This window comes from Carex rostrata, chromosome 8 (genome assembly GCF_964058835.1).
Source record: "Carex rostrata chromosome 8, lpCarRost1.2, whole genome shotgun sequence".
Taxonomy (NCBI): Eukaryota; Viridiplantae; Streptophyta; class Magnoliopsida; order Poales; family Cyperaceae; genus Carex; species Carex rostrata.
Window position 1 is genome coordinate 7,541,167 of NC_135925.1, and position 9,004 is coordinate 7,550,170.

At 33.4% G+C, this 9,004-nt stretch overlaps 1 protein-coding gene across 2 annotated transcripts; it reads right to left on the reverse strand.

Moving 5' to 3' along the window:
• Positions 1-227: 227 nt before the first annotated feature.
• Positions 228-4,034, reverse strand: LOC144558161 (uncharacterized). 2 transcript variants are annotated; one of them, XM_078306919.1, is made up of 5 exons: positions 3,901-4,034; positions 2,975-3,063; positions 2,448-2,584; positions 732-1,138; positions 228-689 (listed from the first exon to the last, which is right to left on the reverse strand). In XM_078306919.1, the coding sequence occupies exons 1-5, from the start codon at positions 3,918-3,920 to the stop codon at positions 449-451; spliced, it is 894 nt and encodes a 297-aa protein (XP_078163045.1). In that variant the 5' UTR covers positions 3,921-4,034; the 3' UTR covers positions 228-448. The 2 variants fall into 2 exon arrangements, with proteins under 2 accessions (XP_078163045.1, XP_078163044.1); XM_078306918.1 differs by having other exon boundaries at positions 228-1,138; positions 3,901-4,033.
• Positions 4,035-9,004: the final 4,970 nt, after the last annotated feature.

Here is a 9,004-nt window from a genome sequence, read left to right on the forward strand (position 1 = left end):
ATTTGGATTTAATAATCTTTAATTGATTATAAAATAATACTTAAGCAAGTCGTCTACATATAGAACAACACAACCTATTTTTGGTTTGCAACCTTCTGCTTCAAAATTGTGAAATCAGGATGCGTGTTTATACAATTTCATATGACCTTATTAAGCTTGTAGATATATTAAATCCAAATCAAGAAAGGTAAAAGAAGAACGAGAAATAAAGCAAACATATTTCCCTGTAAGAGTGGCAAAGTAAATTGATCAGAAAGATAAGAGTATCCTTTTTCAGAAGTTGGTAGAAACTTCAACCCCATCAAACTTAACAGTAGCTACTACTAGAGAATCAAGACCCACGAGCATATCACTAACATTTTTTTTTTTTAATCTTGTGTTTTTCCTATTCGTAAAGATTCTGCTACAAGTTTACAACTATGTTAAATGTTTTGTGATCAGCCCTTTGTCAGGTTGAATTTTCTAATTTAACCTTGGCATGATTGTCTTGGTTTTGAATGTGGTGCTTCACATCCTTTGTCTCAGCAAATTCCTCCTTTATCCTAATCTCAGTTTTTACCATCCTTCCCATGGCTACATCTTGCATCAACCAGGCCGCACCACCTTCAACCTTTACACCACAAGCCATCCTCTGAGATTCCTTCAGCCTCGCCTCAATCTCTGTTAACTTTGCCTCGGCAGAGCTGGCCCTCTTCATTGCCTCCATCAGCTTTTCCTCAAGTTCGTGGGACCTCTGCCCAGCCTTAGACAGATCTGACATAGCTTTCTGGATCGACCCTTTGGCCTCCTCCAGTTTTACCTCAAACTTACATGCCTTCACCTCAGATTTCTGGGCTCTGATATCAATATCTAACAACTGCATTTTGGTAGTGTGGGCCCTCACATAAGCCTCTGCCAACTTTGCCTCAGTCTCAACCAGCTTTGTCTCAGCTTCTTGGGCCCTTGCCTCACTCGCCCTTAGTGCTGAGTCAGCCGAGAGGGCTCTGCTTGTCAGATCTTTTGCCTTGTTCTCAGCCTCTTCAAGCATATTTCTCAGCATGCTGATTGTCTTTATTTTAACAGATAGCTTCTTCTTTATAGCTTTCTCGCTATTATTCATCTTCTTTAGCTCCTCCAATACTGATTCACACTTTGAGCACTTCATGTAAAATAAATTAGACAAAGTAAGAAAAATAATGAAAGTTTTTTCCTTAAGTGTTACTTAGCTTCACCTCTCTTTGTTTTGCATATTGATTTGGCTTAATCAGTGTAACAGATTCTATCAATCTAAACTCAACAAGCTCTGTATATTGATATGGCAGGACAGAAATCAAGCTTTCCTAGCTTGATCTGGTGAATTTGAGTTAAACTAAATTTTAGTTAATTGATTGAGGGTATTATTGTCATTTACCACTACTAAATTGGGTTAAATTGAGGTGTAATAACAAATTTTGAAGAAACAGCACCAAGCCATCCTTTACCCATCAAGATAAAAGCCTACATATGGTAGTAGCAGTATGTTCCCCAGATTAAATCGACGCGTACATATTAAAATTCACAGAATATAATCCCACCCAATAGTTTTCTACCAACTACAGCCAAATTTTACAGTACTCGCAACCAAAAGTAAGGATGTTGTCGATATTTTATTGAAGAGCAAGTAACTATTACACAAACAGGTCCATAAAGAGTTACAACTTCAAAATATTCCATTTTTATACCTAAACTTCCCATCTTGATCCCCACAAATCCCCAATTCTACCAAATTGGTCAACCGTTAATACCATTAAAAAAGCACAAGGAAATACATATCATCATACTGACTTGATATTATGGACGGTGATGTGGATAAAAAATATTCTGGTGGAAGGATATAAGATCACATGGCAACCAACACAGCAGTGCAAAGGATGTAGATGCATCCCTATTACCAATAAAGATAATGTTGCTGCTGATGTCACCAGAAATCAATGATGCAGATGTTGGCATCAGAACCGATGCCATCATCATCAATAAAGATAATGTGAACACTTTAATGATGTCAATGCTGATGTCAGAATAGATTTCATCACACATCTTGTAAGGAAAAAATGTTTGATCCATAGCAGCATGCTTATTCTCATGGCTTGGATATTGAAGTGGGTTCCAAACCTCTTTTTAGTGACTGTTATGGGCAATACCAACTTAATACAAGTAGGAAATTATAAGGATTACAAGGGGATCTTTAAAACTTCAGAAACCAAATTGGGAAATGGAATAATGCTTTAAGGACCATCAATGTAATTTTACTCCTAGTTGAATTTCTTTACACTAATCTTACAATACTGTGTTATATTTAATTATCTTTAAAATGGTTGGATGTATACTGTTTACATGCGAAATGCTGCCAGTTACATGCAAAAACAAGAAAATGCTGAATACTGTTTTTTACCAGCTGTTTTTTTCTGGCAAAATATAACACGACTCACCATGGATCCCTGGAGTTGTGCTATTGGAGTCGAATGCATTCTGGCCCCACGCTTCGCACTTTCTCCACGAACTGGCATCAAGGGAGTCAAAGTGGGGCCTGCAGATGCATTTAAAGGTTCAAGTACCTTTCTCTCAGCTGAAAAAACAAAAGCAAATTAAGGTGTTAGCATTACATGTCCCTGTCACACAACAAATTCTTTCTCATATTTTATTATTTAGTTAAGTATACACATGGCTATCACAGGCACGGCTCGTAGGTGCATCATGGCCTTATTAAACAGCTCTCTATAACCACCCATTTGGTCTTAATTAGGGATCAAATGAATATAAACTTACAGTTCACATAAACTCAGCAATTACTGATTTCTGTCCTATTATGCAAAAACAGTACTTACTCGACCATCGGAGATACCAACATTTACTGACATAAAACCAAACCAAATCCTTGGCCAGTAAATAACTAAGTCCTACATGCACACCATGGGAACAAAAAACAAAGGTCCCTAGTTGGGTTAAAGAGCTCAACTTGATCTAATAGACTCCTTTCCTTGTGCTTCCTTCTCATCCGATGGATCCACCTCTCCTTCCATTTCCTTCCTTTTCTTTAATTGATGGCTGATTGAAAAAGAAAGAAATTCCTAAAGTCAACTATCGCAAGAAATTGTCAGCTTAATACAAGTGCAACACCAATTGGGGCCATGACAGTAACAGCACTAAGCAAGCAACAGCTTAATACAAGTGCAACACCAATTAAGTAGAAATCACTTGATCTTAAGATTCTAAACAATTCAAAAGTAGTGATTTTCTACATATCAAAAAAAGTAATTAAAAGGTTCTGAAAAATATTAAATTTAGTCCGCAAGTATATTTCATATGGAGAATGTTCAGATCCACATTTTGGACTTCAAAAACGAAGAAATTGATCCGAAGTACGGACCATTCTGCACTATGCATAGTAGTATAGTACCATAGCCTCACTAATAATAATAATAATCAACGAGTATATATAAGAACAAGGATCTGTGCTTTCACCGCCAAGACATTCAAAATTAAAATTCAGTGTCAAAACAGAAAGTAAAATTTGATGCTCAACGTAAGAGCGCAACTAGTAGGAATATAAATTTGATTTTAAGATTCAATCAGATGGTTTGTATCCATGGCTTCTATCTGAAATGGGTGAGGTTGTGACCTCACTTTATCAATAAAGAAAAAAAAAAAAAGACTTAATCAGATGAAAGAAACGACAATAAGAATTTACACGTTTTGATTTTCATTTCCTTTTGCTCTCTAATTCATTTTCCCTACAAATCTTGCAATCTTTTCGGTTCTTGTAGAAAATGTAGTACATTATTCGCATGATACTTCCCAAAAAATAAAAAGAAAGCACTTCAGTAAAGGAAAAGACGCATTTCACAAAAACTAGGAAAAACAAATAACGATATTATTTGATACCTAATAATATAAGAGAACATCAGTCGATCTGAAGCGGGTACAAGAGGCGTATTTCCTACGAGCACTCCTCGACCTCTTGGTTCTACTATCTTTTGCGAGAACGAGATTGGGTTTTACAGAGATTCTGAACTTTCTTATTTGGAACCATTAGACAGTCTTGCTGTTTCGTGTGACTGGGAGTCGCATCCTCTGCATTAACTCACCGTTTGATTTTATATCTCAACCGTCCGATAAGAATTCGGACTAATCCAGCGGATGGCCTGTAATGCTCAGGGACTTTAATATTAGCGGATTTAAATCGGACAGTCTGGATCTAAACTTAAAGTTTTAACTCAGATATACGAATTCACACCGAATCAAGTAGTTCCTATGTCGCACGCAATTCACATCCTCTCTAGTACTGCACAAGATAATCTTTTACTATTAATAGATCTGGACCGTTCTTTTTAACTTGACACGAATCTCAAAGCTCAATAATACTAGCTCGAATCTAAAAGCAATGAGATTTACTCTCGAACAGGTGCCGTAAAAGATTCCCTTCCCTTTAGTTTACGGTTTGAGATTTACTCTGAGAGCATCTACATCTCTGATACTATGAGAGTTTCTAATCTGATGTGGTAGTTTTTAATTCAGTTTCAGAGATGTGGAATAGTTTCTTATTTAAAAACTATGCCGGAGAGTTTCTTATTTCTTCTTTTAATTTTATTGTTGACATGGCTTAATAAAAACTTTAAAATTAATTTTAAAAATACGAGAGTTATAAACTTTAAATACTATAATTTCTAAAAAATAGTTAACTATTATTTAAAAATTCATTTGAGTTGAAATATAGATGCTCTTAGACGCTGGTGTCGGAGAAGTTTTTTACTTCTTGATCATAACTTTCGTCTAGAATCTAAAGATCGTACAGAAGGTCAGTCCAGCCTTTTTAGATTTTTTTCAAGTGAAAGAAGGCTCACATACTCATTCGGAGCAAGTATAAAATGTCTTTTTTTGAAAGCTTTGCATAGACCACAGGCCACGAAGTAGTGAGAGGGACTAGAACTCTCAACCTTTGATTGTGTGTTTGAATCAGTGTTATAAATAACAGTATGTGGTTGTCAAACGGATAGGATATCACAAGTAATTAATTAGAACTAATTGAAAATAATTGGCTATAATTAGAAATAATTGGCCGATTAGTCAAGAATATTCGTGACGGTTTGATCACGTCAACAACTAATTAGCTGATTAATCGACCTAAACGGACGTCTTTTACAACACTGGTTTGGATCACTCAAGAATAGAGCTAATTTTGGATTAGCTCCACTGTTTTGAAATTTTGATAATCCAAACACAAATTAGCAAATTAGATTAGCTCAAGAATAGTTATATTCTACTAACCCATAGAAATGATGGGTTATCAAGAATAGAACTAGTGGGATTAGTGATATTAATAAAATATTTGATTCGTCTCAATTAGATTTAGTTTAAATATTAAATTAGTAGAATTAGGGTGTTCTTAAGTTCACCAAGTCTCTTGGTGAACTTAAGTTTAAAACCTGTCAAATCAGATTCAAAAAACAAATCTGAACTGTTGAAACCCGCCAATCTTATGAATGATGCATTTACATATGAAAATTTTAAACATTCGAATTAATTTAGTATAAAGTCAAGTGGTCAAAATTAGAAGGTTAATAAATTAATTTTAGTGCATTCATTTTTTGAACGTTTTTTTGACCACTTGACTCTATGCAAATTTTTTTTTTTAACATGTAGATACATCACTCATAAAGTCGACGAGTTTCAACGGTTCAGATTCGTCGTTTAAAACTGATTTGATGGATTTTAGACTTGAGTTCACTAAGGAATTTGATGAACTTAAGAACACCTTAGTTCCACTCTTAAATAAATATTATATTATATTAGCATTAAATAAAATATTAGTTGAAATATTAAATGTAATATAATATTAATTCAAAATATAACCGATTTTTTTATTTATATCCAAAAAAATATATAAATTAAAAAAACTAACCAAACCGCCTGTTTATTTCCAAAACTACCCAAACCGGAAATTGGATCCTAAATCTGGAATAATTTTTTCCGGATTTAGGATTTTTTTTCCAAAATCCGGAATAATTTTTTCCCGGAATTAGGATTTTTTTTTTAAGAAATTTTTTTTTCGGATTCTTTTTTTTTTCATTTTTCAGTTTTTATTTATAATTTATTTATTTTTTGTATTGAAGTATTACAAATATTTAATATATTTTTAAAAAAATAGATGGAATACTATATAATTTGATTTATTCGAAAGACTGCTACAAATAATTCGGATCAATATTTTTCATGCCGGATTTTTTATGGCCGTAAGAAAAATTAATATAATATAATATATGTATATGTATATGTATAGGTATATATAATATAATATATGTATATGCATATATAATATAATATATGTATATGTATATATAATATAATATATGTATATGTATATATAATATAATATAATATAATATATGTATATATATGTATATATAATGAGGAGGGATCAAGTTACAACACTTGAAAGTTACAACAAAGTTACAACATCATTATTTTTCATTTTCAAAGTCCAAATCGTCGATCCAAACCGTTAGATATTCAATCTATATTAAAATGTGCTTGCAGACCAAATTTTACATTTTTTGAAATTTTTTTGCTATTTATTAAGATGGGTACAAAATTGCTGTTTTTAATGGTGCAGAATTTTAATAAAAACAGCGATTTTGTACCCATCTTAATAAATAGCAAAAAAATTTCAAAAAATGTAAAATTTCGTCTGCAAGCACATTTTAATATAGATTGAATATCTAACGGTTTGGATCGACGATTTGGACTTTGAAAATGAAAAAAAATGATGTTGTAACTTTGTTGTAACTTTCAAGTGTTGTAACTTGATCCCTCCTCATATATAATATAATATATGTATATATATGTATATATAATATAATATATATGTTAAAATATGATTAGGGATGAAATTTTATATTTTTTGGAATTTTTTTGCTATTTTTTAAGATGGGTAGAAAATCACTGTTTTTTACTATTCAAAAATAGTGATTTTGTACATATCTTAAAAATAGCAAAAAAAATCCAAAAAATATAAAATTTCATCTCCATGCATAGTTTAGTATAAATATTTTATTGAACGGTTCGGATCGACAATTTGGACTTTGAAAACGAAAATATAAAATATGAGGTATGAAAAAAATGAGGCATTGGAACCCTCCTCTTATATTATATATACATATATATACATATATTATATTAGATATACATATATTATAATATATATACATATACATATACATATACATATATTATATTATATTATTTTTTCTTACGGCCGTAAAAAATCCGGCATGAAAAATGTTGATCCGGATTATTTGTAGCAGTCTTTCGAATAAATCAAATTATATAGTATTTCATCTATTTTTTAAAAAATATATTAAATATTTGTAATACTTCAATACAAAAAATAAATAAATTATAAATAAAAACTGAAAAATGAAAAAAAAAAAAGAATCCTAATCTCGGAAAAAATTATTCCGGATTTAGGAAAAAAAAAAAAAACCTAAATCCGGAAAAAATTATTCCGGATTTATTTTCCAGAAATTAGTATTGAAACCGGAAATTTTTTTTCCGGTTTGGGTAGTTTTGAAAATAAACAAGCGGTTTGGTTAGTTTTTTAAATTTATATATTTTTTTGGATATAAATAAAAAAATCAGAAATATAAATTAGTACTAAATAAATATAATATCAAATTAAATTAATATTAAATACAATGTTAGATTAAATATAATATAATATTAGTTTAAATATTATATTAGTATTAAATATATATAATAATAGATTAGATTAGAATTAAATATAGAGAAAAGGTATTGTCCCCCGGCCTTCAGTCCCCCGATAATCCCCGCCCACTATTTTTACGCGGTTTCAACTGACGTTAACGGCAACGGTTTTTCTCACGCGTTTCATCTCCCACACTACCTTAAATAAGAACTTCCTTTACCGCAGCACGATTTTGATTTTACAAATTTCGAATCTCTCTCCCATATTCCCGTTTTCTCTTTTGATCTCTCCCCGTACAAATTTCCTATCGATATACCCCGCCTCCGCTGATCTCAATCGAGCATGGGCACCTTCGATCGGAGCTAGTCGGGCGCTTGGAGGACGATCAGCAGTGCGAGCAAACCTCTCTCAGTTGAGATTCTCCTCTCGCTATCTCTACCTATCTATCTCTTGCCATGGAGGATTATCAGCAGTGCGAGCGAACCCAGAGGAGAAAGGGTCTGAAGCGAAAGCTAGACGAAGAAGATTCTCCTTCTTCCTCCTTTGGTGGAGCCGCTGGCGGATCTGGCAGTAGCGATGGAGGTGGAGGAAGAACAAGGAGAGGAGGAGGAGGAGGAGGAAGAGGAAGAAGGGGAAGAAAAAGAGGAAGACGAGGAAATGGCAGGACAGGAAAGGGAGATCCATTGTGGCCGCTCCCATCAGGCGATCTTGCGTGAGCTCAGAGCTCAGGTCGAGGTGCTTGAGCGGAGTTTCTCCTGTCATGGCGCTGATCGGGCCGCCACTAAGACTGCTAGTCATATACTCGCTGAACTAGCGAAAAATGGTATGACAGTGATTTTCAGCACAATTACACTGAGTTGCAATTTGCAAATTTAGAAAATTTATGAGGTAATTATTTTATATGCTGCTGCTACCACTCGGCCTGTAAGTTTCAGAATTCTTCGCTTCTTGTAGTTCCAATAATTTTATACTCATAAATTCTATTAATGTATTTGTTCTGATGTCATAGTTGAGGGTAATTTGAGGCTAATTATGTGTTTTAAGGTTTAACAGAACCTTCGTTGACAACATATTCACAATTTAAGGTTAAGTAGGGGTGGATATTACACAGCTAGTTGAGGGATAGCATTGTGATTCTATGACAGGATAGTAGGAAGAGGAGCAAGATCTCTCTCGCAGAGCTGAAACTGGGATCACCACTGGACTAGCCGAGAAGGGGCATCATGCCATCACCTTCGACATGCGAGGCAGCTGAGCTTCAGAGATGCATGGTCCCACTCTTCA